This window comes from Pogona vitticeps, chromosome 2 (genome assembly GCF_051106095.1).
Source record: "Pogona vitticeps strain Pit_001003342236 chromosome 2, PviZW2.1, whole genome shotgun sequence".
NCBI lineage: Eukaryota > Metazoa > Chordata > Lepidosauria > Squamata > Agamidae > Pogona > Pogona vitticeps.
In genome coordinates, this window is record NC_135784.1 from 116,307,855 (window position 1) to 116,329,948 (window position 22,094).

At 40.0% G+C, this 22,094-nt stretch overlaps 1 protein-coding gene across 5 annotated transcripts in view; it reads left to right on the forward strand.

Annotated features, from left to right (window-relative positions):
• The window catches only part of LOC110072299 (rho GTPase-activating protein 7), a 128,991-nt gene extending 107,131 nt beyond the window's left edge, over window positions 1-21,860 (forward strand). For 4 of the 5 annotated variants that reach the window (XM_020780508.3, XM_020780503.3, XM_020780507.3 and 1 more), the window contains exons 4-14: window positions 480-543; window positions 2,488-3,866; window positions 4,646-4,816; window positions 5,768-5,927; window positions 8,581-8,779; window positions 9,204-9,420; window positions 13,252-13,366; window positions 15,510-15,725; window positions 17,424-17,641; window positions 18,753-18,926; window positions 19,529-21,860. In XM_020780508.3, the coding sequence (XP_020636167.3) occupies window positions 480-543; window positions 2,488-3,866; window positions 4,646-4,816; window positions 5,768-5,927; window positions 8,581-8,779; window positions 9,204-9,420; window positions 13,252-13,366; window positions 15,510-15,725; window positions 17,424-17,641; window positions 18,753-18,926; window positions 19,529-19,625 (3,010 nt within the window). In that variant the 3' untranslated portion in view covers window positions 19,626-21,860. The remainder of the gene's footprint in view (window positions 1-479; window positions 544-2,487; window positions 3,867-4,645; window positions 4,817-5,767; window positions 5,928-8,580; window positions 8,780-9,203; window positions 9,421-13,251; window positions 13,367-15,509; window positions 15,726-17,423; window positions 17,642-18,752; window positions 18,927-19,528) is intronic. The other variant, XM_078385820.1, reaches the window with a different exon arrangement.
• Window positions 21,861-22,094: the final 234 nt, after the last annotated feature.

A 22,094-nucleotide genomic window follows, 5' to 3' on the forward strand; every position in this document is an offset into this window, starting at 1 on the left:
AAATGTGACATCATGTAAAGAACCATCTCTCTTCAAAAATGGCATATGCTGCTGTGCCTGCTCCCACTTTCCGTGTCAATTACATATCACACAAGGCATGTGTATAAATGCAGTACTGGATCCAGCATAATCCTCCTAGATACAGAAGCAATCCTTCTACCCACAGAAGGTTTTTGATTCAGTAGAGCTTTTCTGCTGATTAAATATGGAAGGCATTAATCATCACCAGTTCACCCTTTCCCCCTGCAGTTCCCTATTTCCCCTGAGAATTTGCTGTGGAAATTTAGGAAGCCATGGAACAGAAGGGAATGATATACTGAACATTGCAGGTGTAATGGGAAGCATGTCCTTCATGGACTACTGGACAAAAAGGAAAACTCAAGGTGGTTAAGAAATAAAATGGATCGAATGCCATTGCTTGCAAGATTAGTACAAAGCTCAGGTTGCAAGTCTTAATATATTTCTCCCTTCCCTTCTAGACGGTTAAATACGCTGAATAAATATACAGCAATGAAGGTGGAAATAAGTCGGCAAAGGAAGCGGGTATGTTTCCAAATCATCCCATCTTCTGTATTCTAAATTAATTTTTTTAAAAGTTAAAGGTACTAATATACAAGATTGATATTTTATGAAATTTATTATTGTTTCCACATCATCAGGCACAATGCTGTTGGAATTAGAAAGTGTTTGTGAGCTTTGCTGTTCTTTCTTCAGTCACAAAAATGCTCGAAACATCTCTGTTCTCGGGTGTGTCTTATTAGGAACAATTGAATGAGTTGATTTATTTTATTTTATTTTATTTTATTTTATTTGTACCCCACCCATCTGGTTCTACGACCACTCTAGGCGGCTTCCAATACGACATAACAGCAAATAAAAAAACAACACAAGAATTATTACATAAAATATCTTCCCAAACAATGGTCTGCTTTCTGAACATTATTTGCACATTGTGTTACCCACTTGTACACATGGGGGAGAATGAGAGGGCAGAGCTTTGAGGAGGGAATGGACAGAATCAATTGAGACTACGCATTGGGGATGTTGCATTTTTAAACGTTTGGTTAGACATCAACACCCATACATCAGTATGTACCTGTAGCTATGCAAGTAAGCAGAAAAGTAAGTGCTTTGCTTGGCTAGAATTGTTCTCACGAGTGCACCAGTCTTTTTACCTTTGTGTCTGTGTAAGGGGAGCATTGCAGGAAGACACTCCTGATCTGCAGTGATACATTTTTCACGCTTGCACTAGGAGTTGAGCAGCTCATTCTCTCCATGTGTAGAACAGACTCAGTTTTACATGACTTTAGCAATGCTGTTGGAAATTATTGTGGGAAAGTGTTGAAAAGTTGCTTCTTCCTTTGCTTTTGACAGTACTCTCAGCAATGTTAGCTCAGTTTCTGTGAGGCTGACTCTAGTAGAGGGAAGGAGGATGTCTCTGGAGGCTGCAAGATGAGTTATTCCTGCTTGCTCCAAGGTGTCTTGTGTTACTTTGACAGTGTAAGAAAGTTGATGGCAGCCCCAAAGTAGTTACATAAGAAGTATCCACAGAGTTCAGATGTGAAGTGTTTGCTTTTATTTTGCTGTTTAATATTAAGTGAATGGGGAGCAGGATTAAATTTATACAAATTAAGTTGGCATTTAAAAGAAACTAAAGTTTTAAAGTCACTTTTGACTGAACCCACTGAGTGTGACTGAAGCAGTTGAGGGAGCAAATCATCTGCTTTCATGGGAGGATGGCTTGGCTGCAGAACATTCTATGTGTAAGGCAATATTTAGGCTAAAAATAGGAGAATTAATGTTTTGGAATGTATATGGGCAAAATAAAATGCTGTTCTTTCTAGAATAATCCAATGAAATTAATGGAAGTTAATTTAAGTTAAATTAAATTAGCAAGTCCTATGTATTTCAGTGGAAACATTCTGTTCCCTAATGCTATGCTTCATCAGTTACTCCCATTGAATTCAGGTTGAGATCATATGAGGACATAAAGATGGCAGTAGGTTGTGTCAAAAAGGGTCCTTTCCAGAGTATAATCTTAAAAGGGACCCTTTAAAGTGACCCTTCTGTCCAGTCCTGATCACATCAGCCTGCTCCAAAAGAAATGAATAGCTGATAGACCAACAAGGTCTGGAGCAGCATCAGGCTGGTTCATTATCTGTAGTATGTTGTCTGGTTGCTAGCAAACAGAGCGAACCAGAGCATGCTATCAGCACTTCAAATGCAATCTAAATAATTGTCTGATTGCACCCAAAAGTGCTTGCTTGGATAGCTGAGATGCAAAGAGATGTCCTGCACATAACACTTTCACATATGGGCTAGGTGGGCAGTATTGGGGGGGAAAAAAACCACACACACAAAAAACAAAACTTTCTACTATCAGCCTTCCAGACTTGCAGAATACTGCTCTAGAAAATATGACTATGAATAATTCACATTGTTTTATTATCCATCTGATACTATGAAAACCCATTTTTTCCCTTCAAGAGTGATGACTCTGAAGAAGAAGAACCTTGTGCAATAAGCAAGAAATGGACTTATGAGAAGCATACTCGGAGGTGGTCTCGCCTGGGGAACTCAGAAAGTTCTGCGGCACTATCAGCTCCCAATAGTCTGAGGGTGAAATGCTCTGGCAGTGGAGATATAGTATTTTCTGATCAAAGAGAGAGAAATGACAAATCCTCGGTTCACAGTTCCAGCAGTGGGGACAGTGACTTAATCAGCTTTTCAAAAACAGGTGAAGAAATAGACACAAGCAGAAGTTCTTCAACATGCTCTTCAAACAAGTTGGCATCTCTTGACTCCACCTTCAGCTGCTCTCCCTCTCCGAGCGAAATCTTGAATATAATCAGTGAGGACAAACTTTTAGACAAACCAATCCACAAAAAGGGAAGGAGTTTCTTAAAGAAAATGGAAAAGTTGCGCTTAAGAAGTAGCAGTTTGAAGAGAGATGCCCATTCAAAGGCCAAGCCTCTTATTAGTGAACCTGTGCTTGTAGAGGGACTAAATGAAGAAAAACTGAGAAACCTCAACTGCATAAGTATTTCCGATGTGTCTGAGGGTCGTCTGAGGCAGCCTTCTTATTCCCCACAGACCTGTAGTAGCAGTGGCAGCAGCAGCAGCAGCCAGTCTGAAAATAGCAGCACCGTGAGTACCCCGAGCCCTGTTATTAAAGTGAGGAGACATAGTAAAAAAGGGGGAATGGATGTGGAGGAATTTGATTCCAACAAGATTTCCTTGTGGAGTGATCTTTCTGAGCGTAACATCAAAAACGAGATCCATTTGCAGCAGGCCAAAGTTTTTCAAGTACCACAAGGCCATAAGCCTGGGACCTTCCCAAAAGCACTTACCTACAGCCTCTTATCTCCAATAGACAATACTTCTGTTAACTGGAGAACAGGGAGTTTCCACGGATGCCGGAGAAACAGGACTCAGATTTGTTCTCAGGAGCCTGAAACGCCTCCTGGCTCTTTTTCACTGGGTGACAACAGACTGAGCATATACGACAATGTTCCAGGCATTTATGTGAACAAATTGGACGTTGGTGAGGATGATGTTTTTACAGAACTAGACAATGTTATGGAACATGTTAATGGGCTTAGGAAATTGGTCAGTCAGTGGACAGAGAAGTTCTCTGATGATGGGGACTCTGACTCGGCCACTCACTCCAACCAGTCCACCTCTCCATGCCCATCATCTCCTAAAGGGATCCGTCTTGATATTAAAGAACATTCAGAAGGGAAATTGGTAGGATTTCCACTTGCTGATGATGAAGAAGACTGTAAACATGTTGGTGAACACGGCCTCACGGAACTAATGTACATCATGGAACCAGGGACAAAACTGACGTCTGAGCATTCAATCAGGTCAGCTGTTTATGGGTTGAAGTGGGTCTAAACTAAAATAAAATAAAATTCAGGGTTTTTAAATAGAAAAAGATGGTGGAAAATTTAATGAGTTTAATTTAAAAACAATGATGGTCTGAGCCCTCCCAGTGTTAAGGCCCCCCAATCCTTTCTACCATCTCCTTCCTGCCCTCGCGGCCTTATCTTGCATTCTGTTTTGTCCTAATCCTTTCATCTGCCTTTAGTATCCCCGCTTATAAAGAAATGCTAGTAGCCCTGATATATTTTAATGCAAAGTACCACCTTCCTAACAGAGAGGGTAGGTAAGCAAGTGAACAGGTGATATTGATGGGGTGTCATGGCATGGAGAGAAGCAAGCTGAGATACAGCAGTCACTACCACCGTTAAGCAAGAAAATGAAGCAGTGGTTGCAGAAGCCATATCATATTGTGGCTGGAAGGGGACGAGAGGCAGCAATGGCAACCCTCTGGTGGAGCAGCAACAGGGCACCACATCTGGCGCCTCGCTGCCTGTGGCAGCTGCTTCACCCAACTTAATGGAAGAACTGGTCCTGGTTGAAGTTATGGAGTGCAAAGGCAATAGAATTCATTTTAAAGGTGATGATTTAATTGTTAAATGCATTTCAGTCTGGGTTCTTAATTCTCTAGTTTTCTGTCTGCTGCTCTGTCTGTTTTCCAATGCATGGCTGTTGTGGCTGGGTTGTGATGCTTCAGAAAGGGAATGGGTGCAGAAAATAGTAGTCATATTGAAGGGCACTTAAGGAAATTTTTGTTTTGCAGCTGCTTGAGGAGACATTGCTCAGCTGAGGAATGCACACATTTGGGAAATCTTTCTTTGGAAATCGACAGCCAGTCAGCTTCCCGCCTTACTCAAATGCAGAAGCTTGCTTTGCTAAAGTTGACTACTTTAATGGATAAATATTCTCCTTCCAGCAAACAAGGATGGCATTGGTAAATTAAATTAAAGTGAAGAGCAGCCTTCTTATTCCCCACAGGAAGTGAAGAGCACTTTAATTTCACTTTAGTTTCTGAAGTGAAACAACTATTTATTTAATATTGTCACAGAAATGAAGCCAACTTTAGTAAGATATCTACAGATATTAACAAGATAGGGTTGCCTGGCTTCCAACAGAAATCATTCTTTTGCTAACATTTTGTGGTTCTCAGCCTAATGATGGAGAATTTTGTACTGAACCCTCAATATGTTCATGACAACAACAGCTAAAGGAAAACAGAACTCTAACTTGCAAACTTTGGGGGATTATTTTTGGCAGAAGATTGACATGGTTGAAGGAGGGCAGTAGAGGGTGTTCAGAGTTTTGAGAGTGGCTGCATGAAACTTGAGAGCAACTACTAGTATAGTTGTTGATCTGAAGTTTCAGCCTAACACCCAAACCTTATGAGCCATTAATAGAAAAATACAAATAAACAAGTGTTAAGACTACTAGTGAGAAAAAACAAGGGTAGTCTTTTCTTTTTTAAAAAAGGTTTCATATACTGACCAAAGGTTATTGTGGACAATTTCAGCGTTGCTACTGGGAGTTATATCCTGTCCATACCTGTTGTTTCATTGGCCAGTATCTTGTTCATGTTTGTATAAATGGCAACAAGGAGTACTGTAGTGCCATACAGTTGTGCACTTGGTCACTTATCCCTTGCATGACCAATTGTGCAATGCACTGGTAGAAGTGCAAGGTTAGCACTTCCTCCTCAGCATTAGCACAACTACCAAGTGCAGAACCTTGAGTTTCATGCTTGCTGTTGCACAGCAGGATTATGCCCATTGTATTATTTTAACATGTAATGTCCTATAAATTAATGTTTAAAGATTCCTTTATTGACATCCATTTCCAAACCAGCCAGAAAAGCATATACGCTAATAAACTACTTCTCTGTTTTTAGGACTATTCCAAAGTTCATTAGAAAAGTAAAAGCCCCTGATTATAAGGACAAAAATGTATTTGGTGTACCATTACTGTTAAATACCCAAAGAACAGGCCATTCACTTCCAAGAAGCATCCTCCAAGCCATGGATTATTTACGAGACCATTTTCTTGACCAGGTATGATAAACTCAAAGTACCATGCTTAGGCTCACATTGCTACCAGCTTTTTTTTTTTTTCATGATCAGTAAATTAAAATGATGCTAGACGTTCAGTGCTTTATGAAAAGTTGCTGCTTTATTGAATAGCTACAAACAGTTCTGTGATACCTAACAGCATGCCCCTTGGTGGCTGTCCTACCCCAGTTATTTGAATCATTTTGCTGAAAACCAAAGAGAAAGGTAAGTAATGCCTTTATTAGGCAAGTAAAATCTTACACACAGAGACTAGCTTTGTTGAACATCACAGAGCTGGGAATTACACACACACACACACACACACACACACACACACACACACACACACACACACACACACACACACACACACACACACACACACACACACACACACACACACACACACACACACACACACACACACACACACACACACACACACACACACACACACACACACACACACACACACACACACACAGAGGTTCCAGATGTACAAACTCCATTTCTTGTTTAAAGCAGGTTTGAAAATGGGAGTTGCAGAATCCACTTAAAGATAGCAGAGTTCAGATTTTATTTCTAGTAATGTGGATTAGAATGTGCCAGAGTTCTTAAAGGAAGGGTTATCAGTCATTCAGAACCCCTCCACACACAATGCCTTATCTGGAACCACATGGTTCCCTTTTGGTTGGGATAGAGGCACACAAAGATGACAGACCCTTGTATCAGAGAAGCTGGGATAAAATTTAGCCTTACACACTGGGTAAGCAAATTGTAACCAAAAGTATTACATCATAGCTGAAGGAAGATGTTGTGCCCAGTTTGAGCCATGTTAATGAAGAAGACTATAATGCATGAGCCACGTTAAATGTCTTTGCTTCCTTGACTGTAAAGATTGTCATGGCCAGCTTTTTATAGTACAATCCAACAAAAAAAGCTGTGTGCTCCTTATACACAATCAGAAGACAATAGGAGTGATATCTCTAAAAATCTCACACACAGAGATGCTACTTCTTGACTCCATTATTTCTCTGATATGGGGTCTACTGTGTTTCTGTGTGCTTCTGTCCCCAGCCAAGGAGGACCCATGTGTTTCAATGTAAGGTGTGGTGTTGGCATTTTGAGATGGGTGTTGAATGACTGGCAGTTCTTTGCCTAACAGCTAGGGAACTATTCCACCTCTGATCAGGTTCTGTTGCTCCCATTTTGGAACTTACCTTTTAAAAAAGAATCTGGATTGCACATCTGATCATGGATTTGGGAATTTCTATATTTTTTCCTCTGTACTTCCCTCTACACTGTAATGTTCATCTAACGAAAGACATAGGCAGAGTCAAAAGCTAGCCTCTCTGTGTGAGATTTGAATAATCTAATAAAGGTATCATCCACCCTTATCTTTAAATTGCATACCTTACGGCTTTTTTCTTTAGTGCTTTAGAAGTAGATTTTGTCCCCCAAACCTATTTACATGTAAGCATGCCAGTGACCTTTTGGCATATGTAAATGTTTCATATGAACAGAAATTCATTGTTTCATAAAGTTCTGTCTGCTATCCAGCTGGGCAAAATAGAGAGGTAAAGGAATAAAGATGTGCAGAATTTGACAATGACTGCTTATGCGGCTTCATTTTCAGCATTTTCATTGACATCTTGATTGGTCTGAGTGTAGCATCATGTATTAGCTAGAATCCTTCTTTTAAAAATGCTGGCATAAATTGCAAGGATGAATTGTTACTGTTTAATAAATTGACACTTGTATTACTTGTTGTGTGCCTGTTCTGTGACTTGACACATGGCAAGGAATGCAAGTGATGACTCATTAACCAATGTTGATTTGCTGCTGCAATTTATGCCATGCACTTGTGTTGGCATAACTAACCGATACAATTTTGGGCAATAACTGGCAACAGAGTTCAGTCATCATAAACATAACTCTTAATGGCACTTCATGTTGTTTCATACTCAGCACTCTTCAGTGCAAGCTATAAATCAATGTTCGGCTATAAATCATAAGTGGCCTGGGAGAAAAAAGTATACAAACATCTAGGTGTGTGAATCAGACTTGAATGACAATACAGTACTGTACATAAAACACTGCAGATGAAAGTGTATATACAATTATGAAGGAGTCATGATCCATTCACCAACAGTTTATCAAGAAGGCCTTTTCCCCTCTTCAAATAAAATGTTCTCAGTCTCTCATTCTGTGATTATATTGTGTGTGCACAAGAACTTTGATATGTGCCGAAGTACTCAGGAAGTTTGTAGATGTATAGTTACATAAAAGTTCTGCCACAATTCACTGATTCCCAAGCTGGTGCATGTGAAGAAATTACAAAGAGAGCAAAAGATTATACAGTTTTCTAATCCTTCATAGTATTAAACTCATTTTAGTTATGAGAAAATTATTTGTGCTTATTTTGTATTTCAAATATTATTTACAAAGTGTTTATGTTTACATTTAAATTGCATACTGAATATTTTGCTGAAAGGGAGCTGGAAGGTAGTAAAGGAGAGGTGTACAGGGGTTGAAGTTTCTCAGAAACTACAAGAAGGGGCATGGTGCAAAAAGGTTTGGGAGCAATTGCTATAGTCAAAGTAGTGGAGATTCTTCTTTGGTCTAGACCTTTATTTTTTCTTGTTTTTAATTGCAGGTTGGCCTTTTCCGAAAATCTGGTGTGAAATCAAGGATTCTTTACTTACGGGAAATGAACGAAAACAGCCCAAATAACATAACTTATGAGGGACAATCAGCATTTGATGTGGCAGATATGGTGAAACAATATTTTCGAGATCTTCCAGAACCTATTTTCACTAGCAAGCTCTGTGAATCTTTCCTCCATATCTATCAATGTATGTTGTTGCTTTTTAACACTGTTCTAACCATTATAGATGTTCATTTCATTGGAATTTTCATAATTTAAGAGTGCTTATGCTTTTAAATTAATGGTGTTTCTTAAGTAACAAGTCAAGTGACAAATATTGGCACTATAATACTTCTTCCTTCCTTGAAATAACTAACTTGTTTAATGTGAGATGCTTCAAGCAGCCATGTGAAGACCATTTCTGATCTGATTGTCCTGGGTTTTAAAAAACTTTTTGGTTATATGATATTCTTTTGGATTTTCTTAACCTGTGCCCAGTTGCATGACAAATAAGTGGAAATCAGGTGTGGGTGGCTGTATTCTATCTGCTTGGAAGTAAACTCATAGGAAAGACTTATCTCCTTTATGTGATTCCTAGCACCTCTTAATTCTTGTCCTCCATTGTTTTCTAGATCTGCCAAAAGAGCAGCACTTTCATGCTGTCCAAGCTGCGATTCTTCTGCTTCCAGATGAAAATCGTGAAGCTTTGAAAGTTCTGCTGTTCTTTCTCCGTGATGTTGTAGCTTTTGTGGAGGAAAATCAGATGACTCCAACCAACATTGCTGTGTGTCTAGCACCATCTTTGTTCCACCTTAATACCCTGCGGAGAGAGAGTTCCTCATCATCCAGGTAGTTTTTAAATTTATGCTTGAACAAGACTTCTTTGTTGATGAGGAAGTGGAAAAACAAACTGTTGTTTGTCTAAATGTAATAGTGCTTTCATCCATGCAATTTTACAGAAGGCAAACATAATCTGGTTGCTTCTTGCAGCTAGCTGTTCTGTTAGCTGTGTCCTTCTGTTCTGCTGTGAACTATTAATCTCTGAGACTAGGGACACCACTTATTTAAGAAAGGATTTTGTAGCTGCTGGGTGGCTACTGAAAAGGACACAATTCCTGATATAGCTGCCCTTTCTAATTTACGTATATGTTGAAAGCCAGGAATAGGGAATTTGTGGCCTATGTGTCTCCTTTTTTTTTTTTTTTTTTTTTTAGGTTGGGTGACTCTTGACACTGGAAGATTGTCCTCTGAATCCCTGGAACTTGTCCACCCCAATGCTGAGATAATGCCAAAATCGTGTTGCTTCACACAATACATTCCATTAAAGTAGTCCCGTTTTATCAGTGAGATTTGTTAAGTCAACTTGTCTCAAGTTCCATTGATTCAAATGGGCCTATGCTGCAACGTATTATGCTAAAGCAAGCTACAGTTAGAGTAGGCCCATTTGACTCAATGGAGCCTACAGAAGGTTTAACTCAGTATATCCTCATTAATTCAGTAGGACTATCATGCAATTTACTGCACTAAGCAACAGGATTTTGGCCACTGTCTTAGCTCTGGGATGGAGAAATTCTGGGAGTTCAGGGTTCAATCTCCAAGAATTCAGAGGTCAGTGTAATAAAATAATTATGAGCATTTCAAGAATTCAAGTAGCAGAGAGAGGGAAAGAGGAAACCCTTTCTTAATTCTTGATTGTCCCATGTATAGCAGTTGAGAATGTCCTCTCACAATGGTGATGAATGTTAGGAAATCAATGGAAAGCTTTTCCTCAGTCAAAAAAGGGGCTCCCTAAAAATAGTAGTATTGCTGATCTGCTTCACTTAAATATTTGCTGTGATTGATGGTTTGGGACAGTAGGTGGTTTAAATTCCCTGAGTCAATTTCAGACTCTCAGCTTTATTCTACCTGCCCCAAAATATGTGTCTTGTGATTTAGATCTTGTTTTGATTTAAAAATTGTGTTTATATATATAAAAAAACCAGGAGCCATTTTAGAGCATGTAATTCCCTCGTAACATGATCTGCCTCACAGGGTTGTTACAAGAATAAAAGAGAGAAGAGGAGAGGCAGATGCAAGGCCTTGAGCTCCCTGGCGGAGAGGCAAGATGAAATAACAACAAATAAACAAGTAACAGCAGAGTGACTTTGGACCCTTGAATGGGTCTTTGATACACCATCATCCTTCTGCTGAGATAGTCAAGACTATTCCTGCCTGAAGCAGCTTGCACAGCCTCACACAGGGCAATTCCCTTATCCGCCTGGAAACTGGATAGAGTAGTCAGAAATCTCAAAAATAATATACAGCCAATGTACAACTGCTGTATGAGTGCAGATAGTTATAACTAAACTGTCCCTGTGCCGGAGGTCTGTCCATTGCGGTTTTAATTATTGCTAGAGGGGGAAAAGACAGGTGTCACGAAGAAGAGTCATACTTTACATAAAGTCTGTGGCAGGATGTCAGGATGCAGATTTCATGAGGGCAGGGAGAAACAACGGCATGTTTTGAGGATGATCGCTCAGCCTTTGGGAGAGGTAAAGGGAGGTAAACCATGTGAAGAATGTGCTTTGAAGAAGAGCACACATCCAAGATGTGTATCAGGCCTTAAAACAAGTCCTGTGATGCTCAGCATTCTCCAGCGAGAGAGGAATGTCAAGCTGAGATGATGACAGGACTGTCAGTTAACAGAGACGGAGCACATGGGCAGAGCCAGGAATGTGTCAAAAGAATGGCTAGAACATCTCTCGGTTGCAGAGCTGCTTATTCCCGGGGAAGACATTTTTAATCTTCTGGAAGTTTAGACACTTTGTGGAGGTGGAGCCCTATCCCTTCGGCATTTCCTTTCTGCATTATGTTCCAGGCCTAACCTTGAGCTCAAAAAAGGGGGAGTGGGAGTGGGGGTCTCTTTCTGTTGTTTTAGTTACATGGTTGCTTTGAACCTGAAGGTTGACTAATATGCTTACTAATATTTTTATTTCAGTGTTGGAACTTCAAAAGGGCCTAATCTAACAGCTCTGGCTTCATAGATTGAAGTCAAGCATCTTTATCTAGCCAGCTCAGTTTTAAAAAAAAACATTCATAAAGAATGTTTTGAGATAAAGCTATTAGAGATGAATGCCAGGCTTTTGCTATTCTCAACCTGGCATGATGCCACAAATATGCTTAAATAAAGTAGGAATTAATGCTCTCTGGTAAAAGCATTGTGAGCAGGTGAGTAATATGACTGGCATTCTCTTTGACTTTGTTTTAATTAAACACTTCTGAATGATCAGTGGCAAATCAGTGAGAACCTTCTTTGTACCTGTGAATGAAATGCAATTCACCAGAATTAGCTTACTCCCATTCCTGTAGGACTTCATGAAAAAGCGTGTCATGGTTCACAGTGTTATACTGGAGGTTTCTTGCCATAAATTTGATTTTTTTTAAAAAAAAATTTTTTCTAGTGCACAGTCTGAATGTTAGAATCCTCTCTGTGATTGTCTCAATAAGTCATTATGTTGCATATTATGGTGATTTTCTAGTACCTATTTCTTAGGAATTACTAAACCTTTGCCTGGATTGTATCACTTTGGGTTACAGGAGAGTGGGAAATGGTTGTCAGATGTAGTTGTTGTGTTGTCAGACAGACAGCCCGTCAGGATGTTTGGCCGAGTCCCCGCATCTGTGTTGAGACCATGGGTCAGGCCTAGGACAAGCTAGGACCAGTCCTTTCTGACCTGATTTGTCAAAGATATGTCCAGTAAGCCTTTGCTGCTAGGATTGTTGTTTTGTTGTCGTTTGTGTCTTTACTGTCTGTTCTCTCTTAGCTTATATTTATTGCTGTTAGTGATTTTTTTTCTCTTCCTTCTTAATCCCCACCCCCACCAATATGGTTTTGGAAATGTCTTTGGCCAAAAGACAGCTTATTGGTTTCAAACATAAACAAAGAACACTGGGATGTTCCTGCATTTATTACATTCTCTGTTAATAAAAATCTAGGAGAGGGCTAGGCTAGCTCTCTTTTCCCGAGATCTCATCTTCTAGATATTTGTCCATATCACACATGATAAATTTGCCTTATTCTTTTCATTGGCCCAAATCCTGTTGGTTATCATAGGTAAAAGGTAAAGGTTCCCCTTAACATTTTTAGTCCCGTCGTGTCCGACTCTAGGGGACGGTGCTCATCCTGTTTTCAAGCCATAGAGCCAGCACTTGTCCGAAGACAGTTTCCCTTGCCACGTGGCCAGCTGACTAGGGAATGCTGTTTTACCTTCCCACTGAGGTGGTATCTATTTATCTACTTGCATTTGCGTGCTTTCGAATTGCTAGGTTGGCGAGGAGCTAGGACAGTGGGCCTACACTAGTGCCTAATGAGGAGCCTTGTGGTGCAGTGGTTAAACTGCAATATTGCAGTGAAGACTCTGCTCACAACCTAAATTTGATTCCAAATAGCCGGCACAAGTTTGACTCAACCTTCCATTCTTGCTCAGGGCGGGCGGATGTGTAGCGTCCATAATTAAATTGTAAACCACCCAGAGAGTGTTTTAAGCTCTATGCAGTGATGTATAAACTGCACACTTTTAGTGCAATTTACTATGGTAAGTAACAGGATTTTGATCACTGTCTGATGTGGTCATGCCCAGATTTAGTAATATTTAAGTTGCAGTGATTTGAAGCTACAAAATTTTATATTCTTTTCTTCAGATCCAGCCTGAGGAAACACAGTACTGGAAAACCAGACCAGAGGGATCTGAGTGAGAATTTAGCTGCGACACAAGGTCTGGCTCACATGATAATGGAGTGCCACAGACTCTTTCAGGTATGTATTTTATCCCCTTTAGGACATCCTGATGTTTAGTTTCATTTGCAGCTTCTTCCACTAAACTACTAAGAAATTTGAGTAGTGTCATTGGGGCTTCTTTCTTGGCTAAAAAGAGAATAAGACACATTTCAATTGTCAATAGAAAATAAAAAATCCTAAATCAGCTCCTATTCAGATGTTCGATAGCAGCAAGGAATGATTCTTTGTACTATAGTTGCTTCCCACAACCAACCATATTGCTTTCCTTTTCCTTCAGCTTACTTAATGTGGAGAGTTAATGTGATGTAATACTGTGTTGGGCTCAGACTTGGGGTACATGGGGTCAAATCCCTACTCGCTTATGAAAGTCAATGAGTGATTTTTTTTGGACCATCAGTTGCTCAGCTTGATCCCTCCCACAGGGTTCTTGTTTTCGGGATGGAGAGAGTCATGTGTGGTACCTTGAGCTCACTGAAGGAAAGACAGGATATAAATTACGTGTGTAAGTACATTAACACTACGCTGCACTGCAGCAGATTTAGTCCAATAAGAAGGCTGGTTTTTATGATTTTTCAACCTACAGTAAATGCTAAAAAAGTTCTTGTTCTTGTTTTCGGAAATCATTGTATCGCCAAAAGCTGATGCACTTCTTGCATCATGTGGGTCTCAGAGCCTTCACAATGAAAGTAGGCAGCATCTCATTTTTCTTCTTCTTGAGGGACACCGTGCCTGCCGAAAGCATATGCCAAACAGAACAATTGATCTAAAACTTCCTCAGTGGTGAAGGAGAAGTGGGAGTGTTCCTTGCTGTGTCTGAGACGTACTGATTTATCAGTTCATTCCTGATTGATAGGCCTGCTGACATCTCTTCTGCCTTTACAATGTTGATTGCTTCATCTTGTCTTGTGCGTGGGAGCTTGGCCTGCTAGTACGGGAGCAGTGCCGGTAAGGCTGAAGAATGTTTGGCACTTGGGCCTCCTCCTGACTACTCCTCTTGGCACCATTTGCACTGATAGGAAGAAGTGCCAAGATGCCCTTCCAGCCAAGTATTAAAACGGCCTGTCAGGAAAGCCTGGCTTGATAACAGTAGTGATGGAAATAGAGTAGGGTGTACACGCACGAGACAGGAGAGCCTCTCTTACTCCACTTAAATGTGTTGGTTTTTTTGTGTGTGTGATTCTTGCTTTTTCTCTTGGATCTCCCTGTCTTCTACTGACATGCAAAGGAGGTGTGAGAAAGGATTTAAAAAGAGAGGTGGGGCTGAGATGGTGAGTGGAATCTGCCAAAAAAAAAAAAAAAAAAAAAAAAGGAGGGAGACACCATTTACTACTTGATCAGAGTCCAGGCCCCTTAATATGCTGGGCAGCCGAGTGTGTCAGACAGGCCAAGAACGAGGCTGCCAGGAGGCCAGACTCCATCAAGACTCTGGACTCCTAGCATGGTCACCCAAGGTGGAATGTTCACAGTGGGGGCACCAAAGGGGCTGTCCAGCCAGGGGAATTTGGAGCAGTTTGGTTCACACTTAAAAGGTTCTTATCTTCTGTGCAATCATTTTATTTGAGCAATCCTTCCTTTTATTTACATTGGCCATATTTATTCTATGAGAAGGGTCCACACATGTTTCTTGCTTCTTTATTTCTTAAGCCCTCATTTTGTAAGGAAGAGATTCTGACAACATTTGAATAGTTTATCAAATGCCCATTTAACAAGTACCTATAGCAAAATGTGCACAAACATATTTCTTGTCTTGCCTTTGTTGGTGCATTTGAGTCACACACACACCTAATTTTTCTGCTATAGGGGTTCTTACCTCCAGGTTCTCTGATGTCGATATTCCATTCTTCAGTGAATTTCATGGGATAATGTAACTTTCAGAGTATATGGCTCAGAAAATGGTTTGAAGATTTCTGATAGATTTGTCACTAAAGTTAAGCAAGGCTTGTAAGCTATGAGTTTTCTCCAAGAGTGACTGTCTTTCAGCCAGATAAAAGCTTCTCTAAATTCCTTGGTTATAGCTGTTAACAGTCACATTAGAATGCGTTGGGACATCCGTTCCTTGTACATTTTATTTTCCAGATACTCACTTCTAGGTTATGACTATGTCAGAATTATTTGTGTGTAATACAGCCTTCCATTTCAACCAACCTGAATTCTTTTGCAGATACCTGACTATTACTTCGACCAGGCATATGAAGATTCACATGATCCAAGTAACCCCAGTGAAGCAGCTCCACACCAAACATCCTTAGCAAAGCATTCCAGTACAGTGGCATCCCTGGAACGGTCCATGCAGGAGTTGCTCCGAGATGACAAAGAGAAGTTTAAGAACTGGGTGACCTGCTCCATCTTAGAAGGGGTCGATTCTGCATATAAAAAGGTAATTTGTGTGTGAAGATGCTAATGAACTTCGAAGTGAATGAGTTTTAAATGGCATAAAGTATCCTCCTAGATTAGCTCGGAGTTGGCTAGTAATATTTTGTTCCACTTGAAAATGTGCTAACTACTGGTGAGAAAATGAGTGGTACATTAATTAGATGGGTAGGATTTGTCACAGAAGATAAAAGTGCTTGAGTGCCACCCTAGCACCGCTACCCAGTCTAGAAATCCTGTTTCATGAGATGCTTGGCATTCTGTAATGAATGATGGAAACATATGGAGCCCACCCAAGTGGTACCTTCTAGGATACATTTATTTTATTTTATTTTATTTATTTATTTATTTATTTATTGGACTTATATACCGCCCCATAGCGCTACAAGCACTCTCCGGGCGGTTTACAATTTTAATTATACAGGCTACACATTGCCCCCCCCAGCAAGCTGGGTAGGCTGCATATGATTTTGTATTACCTTGTACAGTGGTGCCTCGACTTACGAACGTCCCTACACATAAACAATTCGACTTATGAACAGCTCCGTTCACATAATTGTGGTTTGACTTGCGAATGGCGTTTCGACTTACGGAAAAAAACACGCAGAAAATCCACTTTGGACTGCCTCCTTTCCTGCCCCTTAACATTAACCTTAGGTTAAAAAAATTCTCCCCCTAGTGGTAGAGGATGGATTAAACACTTTTGCATTAGTTCCTAGGGGAACAAATGCTTTGACTTACAAACCGTGCCTCGACTTAAGAACAAAAACAGCCGGAACGGATTAATCAGTTTTCAGTGCATTCCTATGGGAAATGCTGATTAGACTTACGAAAACCATCCCAATAGGGATGGAGTTCGTAAGTCAAGGCACCACTGTAGTTGTTGTGTGCTGTCACCTACCATATTTTTCCATGTATAAGACTCTACTTTTTCCTAAAATCATTACACTAAAAATTGAGGGGCGTCTTTTACACGGAAGTAAGCTGAGATAGCTAAGGAGAGAACAAAACAGCACTTACCTTGCCTCTGTAAACAGGCTTCCTTCAGTCACAAGGCTTAGCTTTCCTACAGTCATGAGCCTTATGGAACTGACGTCAGCTGATGATGAACCAACCAAATGGAACACACTTCCTTGGAGGTGGAGCCTGTAGATTCAACAGGGACTCCTAATAACTGACATTCTGAGCCCAGACGATGAATAGTCAAAGCTAAGTTTTCTTAATTTGGGGGTTAGAGAAGTGGGGGGTGTCTTATAAACGGGGGCATGTTATAAATGGAAAAATACTTTCTTACTTGCAGCAACCCTGTGAAGCCAATGATCTCCAAAAGGTTTCATCACTATTCATGCTGCTCAGATCCTGCCAACTGAAGGCCATGGTTTCCTTTACTGAGTCCATCCATCTCATGTTGGGTCTTCTTATCCTACAGCCTTCCAACTTGCCTAGCATTAGTCTTTTCCACTGATTCTTGTCTTCTTATGCTATCATGAGAAGTCACTCTACTGCCTTGCCTCAGAGTAATCCCTATTGAAATCAGTGAAACCTGATGTTACTGGAGCAACGCGGGTTCTAGCCACATATAAGTGGCTCCTACACTGCGTTTAATCAGATGTGTATTCAACTGATACCTTTTAGTATTCAATATAGCATTGAAAGGGATGGAAATCTGCCAAGCTGTTTTTTGACAAATTAACTGTTTTCTAAGGTGGATGATGACTTCTGTGTGCGGTTGTGGAAAGCTTCTGTTGAAATTGATGCTGCCCCCAAAGTGGTTTTACATCGGATATTAATGGAGCAGCACATGTGGGACCCAAACCTTCAGGAAACAAAAATCCTAGAGATCTTTGATGATGAAACAGATGTCTACCACTACACAACAGAGAGCATGTCTCCACTTCCTCCACGAGATTATGTGGTCCTAAGGTAAATCTCTCTGCAGCATTTCCTGTTCTCTGTCAACTGCCATCCTGCTGGAGCTTGAAAAAGGGTGGAGTGAATGATAACAAAAGCCAAACACATGGAGGAAAAGGCTTTATCCTGAAAGGTCAAATTTTTGGAAGTGTATACTGTTGTCCTCTGTTGCTAATACTCCTGGTGCACACGGTAGACATTTTAAAAGGGAAAAGATTAAAATCACAGTCATCTGTAGAGAAAATGCAGCTTTTACATAATCGGTAGTTTTACCTCACTGATAACTGGCAAAACTACTTTTAACATAAGATTTAACCAGCACCAACAGATTCCTCAGACTGATTAGGACCCCAAGAAAGAATGGAAGGTTGTGTCCTTCCCGCCTCTGGAATGCTTCCTTTTGCTAACACCTTCGATAGGCATCCAGAGATTTTGGAGTCGGAGTTGCCAGCAGAGAAGTTCTTCCTTTTAGCTGGCTTTGGTAGGGCCTGTGATTGTTCTGCTTTTGTGGCAGAGATGGAATTCAGGTTTGCTTCTTCACGTAACCAAGTGGATTTTCATAAACAGAATCTTGGCTAATATCTACACAAATTGTAGGTTGCTCTTAATTATAGTCAGTAAGGTCTAGATGGCAACTAGTAGATTGTACAGTGGTGCCTCGCTAGACTATGATAATCCGTTCCACTGAAATCGCTTTTTAGTGAAATCATTGTCTAGCGAAAAGCATTTCCCTATTGGAATGCATTGAAACCTGTTTAATGTGTTCCAATGCGGAAGAATCGTCGTTGTCTAGCAAAGATTGGCCATAGGAAAGCCGCTTTGTGAACCGCCAATCAGCTGTTTAAATAGCTGTCTCGCGAAGCTTAGGTCCCAAAAACACCCATTTTGCGAGCGCGGAGGGAGCTGTCAAAATCGTTGTCTAGCGAAAATTGGTTTTCGAAGCAAGGACCAAACATTGTCCAGCGAAATTCCCCCCTAGGAATCACTGTTTTGTGAATTGCTATAGCGATCGCAAAAAGTCAATGTCTAGCGAAAAAACTGTCATGCGGGGTAACTGTCTAGCAAGGCACCACTGTATTTCATGAACATGGCTGACAAATCCCTGACTTTTTTTAATTCTCAGGACTTGGCGGACTGATCCCCAGAGTGGCACATGTGTGTTAGCAGCAACGTCAACTAACAGCGAAGGTGCTGCTGTGAGCGGGATCTTGGCTCAGGTTCTACTTTGTCAGTACCTGATAGAAGCAGTTGGCTCTCAAAAATCAAAAGTGACCCATGTCTGCCGAATAGATACCAGGTATCTTTTTCTCCTATTCCCTTTTGTGTTCAGAACCTCATCTCTCCTGTTGAGCCACTATAGAAACTCTGTAGCAATTACTTATAGATTAAATGGATTTTTCTTTTTGTAGGATAAAGTGTTTCCCCAGCGTAATAGGACTGGAATACCAAAAAGAATATCTGATGTCCTGTTTGTGGCCTAACTAGCAGCTTGCAGCACAAATTGTTTTGTTCAGTTTTATAGATATTTCATTTCATTGGATAAATGAATTTATTCAAGAAATAAATGTGATTTATTTTAATCAGTTTTTTCTCAATGAGTATAACCAAGGACAAATTGTTAGAGAAGACTATTGCCCCTCCCTTACCACTAAGAGACCATGACCTCATATAATTTATAACTACCTGCTGGTGTATATGAACACCTTGCTATGTATTCTCCCAACCAATTATAGTGTACTTAATGGCCAGTAAAAATTCATGTCTGTTTTCAGAAGCACTAATTGAGGTTTAAGATTTGTTTTTCTTTCTAAATAATTTGGATTTGTGCTGTTAGGATTGGAATGTGCACAGAAAATATCTAGCACTTTAATGTCTAATGAGCTAATTTTTCCCCCACAGAGGCCGGACAACTGAGTGGTACAACAGGGTTTTTGGTCATTTGTGTGCTGCAGAAATTATAAGGATTAAAGAATCATTGAAAACTTCTCCTTACTGAAATTAGTCCAGAGATGACCACTTTATACTTTTCGAGAGAAAGACAAAGCACGGTGGCCAAAATTTCTCTTTTCAAAGTCTGAGGAAAGTTGATTTACCTTTATTAAAAATTAATCAGCTAAAAGAGCAATATATAAACAAAACACTAAATAACTCCATGGATCATTTAGTTCCAGTGTATCCTTGAAGTGACTGTCACTATGCACCATTGTTTTTCTGTTTTGTATACAAATTTTATACCAAGAATTATGTTGAATGTTACTTATACAAATTTTATACCAATAACTATGTTGAATATTATCTATCAAAGTAAATTATTTAAGAGGAACATCTTGGTATGTTCTAAATATATTTTAAGTAATGTGTAAATGTGAGAATTTATTATTTTTCAGATGTTTTATAAACTAAAAATGTGATAGTAGCATAATATCTCTTCAGCTCCAGGTGGGTTTAGAAAACCAACTAAGTGTTACACTGGTTTGAGTACTGTTAACTTATTACAAATTAATTCCATTCCTATAAGAAGTCAACCTATACCTATGGGTCACAAATACTTGTGCCTTTTGCAAGTGGGAAGCCATAAACAAACACCCACAAAGACTTTTGCATACATTAAATGGCTGTGCAGGAATCTTCATTTTACAGGCACACAGTAAGCAGTGTTCTGATGAAAGGCTAAATGTGTGCTTTAGATTATAAATGTGTTCCCCGCTGTAATGTAAAACAGCCTACTAAGCAGTGATGGGTGGGATTGCACAGCGTGCCCTTAGATCTGCAAGCGATGCTTCTGAGTGGCAGGCTCCTTCAGTAACAAGACCATTGCTATCTATAGATGAAAGAGGCACCAGTAGTTGTGATCTGCGTGCATTTCCAAGTACAGCTTTGGGAACAGGGACAAATGGGCCATGCAATAAAATCTTGCAACAAAGAGTTCTCACCTGAAGGATTCCCACTACTCTGTTCTGTTTTCTCTCCATCTGCCCTGCAGTTTCCATCTGTGATAAACACAGGAAGTCTTTGTTGTTGTTTTTTTGGTGGTTGGGGGGGTTCTGAGGTTTCCCTCCCTTTATTTTGAAGGAGGGTCATGGATATAGTTGGAGCCTTGCCCAGAAACCATTCTGTTCTTCCACTAACATTTATGGCCAGCTTTCAATTCTGTTGTAAGGGCTGTTTTAAAACAGCTTCTCAGTCTGAACCATGCACTCACATACCTGGATGCTGATGGTTCTAGTCCCCCCCCCTCCATTGTTTCTTAATATTCTACCTATGCCGTTCTTTTCTCCTTCACACAACACAGAGGTACTGTGTGGGTGGTTTTGCAGACTTTTGGTGAAAACAACTGGGTTAGAGCAAATCTGCTGCTATTCCTTCCATGTATTCCTCAAGCACTGAGACGATTTAAATTGGTATTAGGGAGAGGTGGCTGGAAATCCTATTGCTCAGCAAAGAAAGAATAAGTCCACTGAATCAGTGTGTATTTGGGGAGTCAACTCCTCCCTAAGTTCCACTGATTCAATGGTCCTACTCTCGTCGCAACTCAGTGCACCAAGCATTGTGTTTATGTATTTAATTCTATTACGATCAACAAATTAGACAACATGTATGATCCAGTGGTGTGGGTTGCAAACAGCTGAGCTGCTTTAATTTATAAGCCGCTTGAACGGTAACTAGTTTCTTTTAAAGGATAAAATGTCAAAGACAATTATAAATTGGCTTTCCCCATACATAAGTTGACAAACCTGCAGGACTTAATCAATCAAACCAAGGCGATAAAATACAGGCCTCTGTCTGTATTTGAGACAGCTTAGACTTGCACCATGAATTGATCATCTTCTACTGAATTCTCCTCTCCACTTGGCATGTCAAATAACTTTGATGAACAGGCCCTCTGGCACAACTAGCCTGCTGGACTGAATATATAAGGGATAGTTAAGGTTTGTTCTTGAATAGGTGTGGTTTGATCACTTTCTCTATGCAGAGCCTAATCTCCAGAATGTCTTTCATGACTTTGGTTTCCCTTTTTGTTTGGACACTAACAGTATTCAGCCACTCGTTTAAAGTCAGAGCAGGGCAACATGTGCATTTTAGTATAACATTGATACAGGGGATATGAGGTATTTTTATCTTAAATGTGTTTAGAAAGTGTGCCATTACACATTCATACCCATTACAAATGTAATCCTAAAACAAAAAAATCCCTTTTTAATAAACGAAGTTGTGTCCTTCATCTATTCTAGCTAATGAGCAGTTGTTTCAATAATACCAATTAAGTAGCAAAAGGGGCCCTTTAGATTCTAATGAACAAATATTTCATTTGAGTTTTCTTGTATCACCAATATTACCAGAAAAGCCCCTGTAATTTTGCCATTGTTTAGAATGCAAACAAAAGGAAATCTAAAACAGCAACATTTTCAATCATTAGGCACAGGGAAAGGAGAGGTGTGCTTAATTACAAAGCTGATACTTAAGT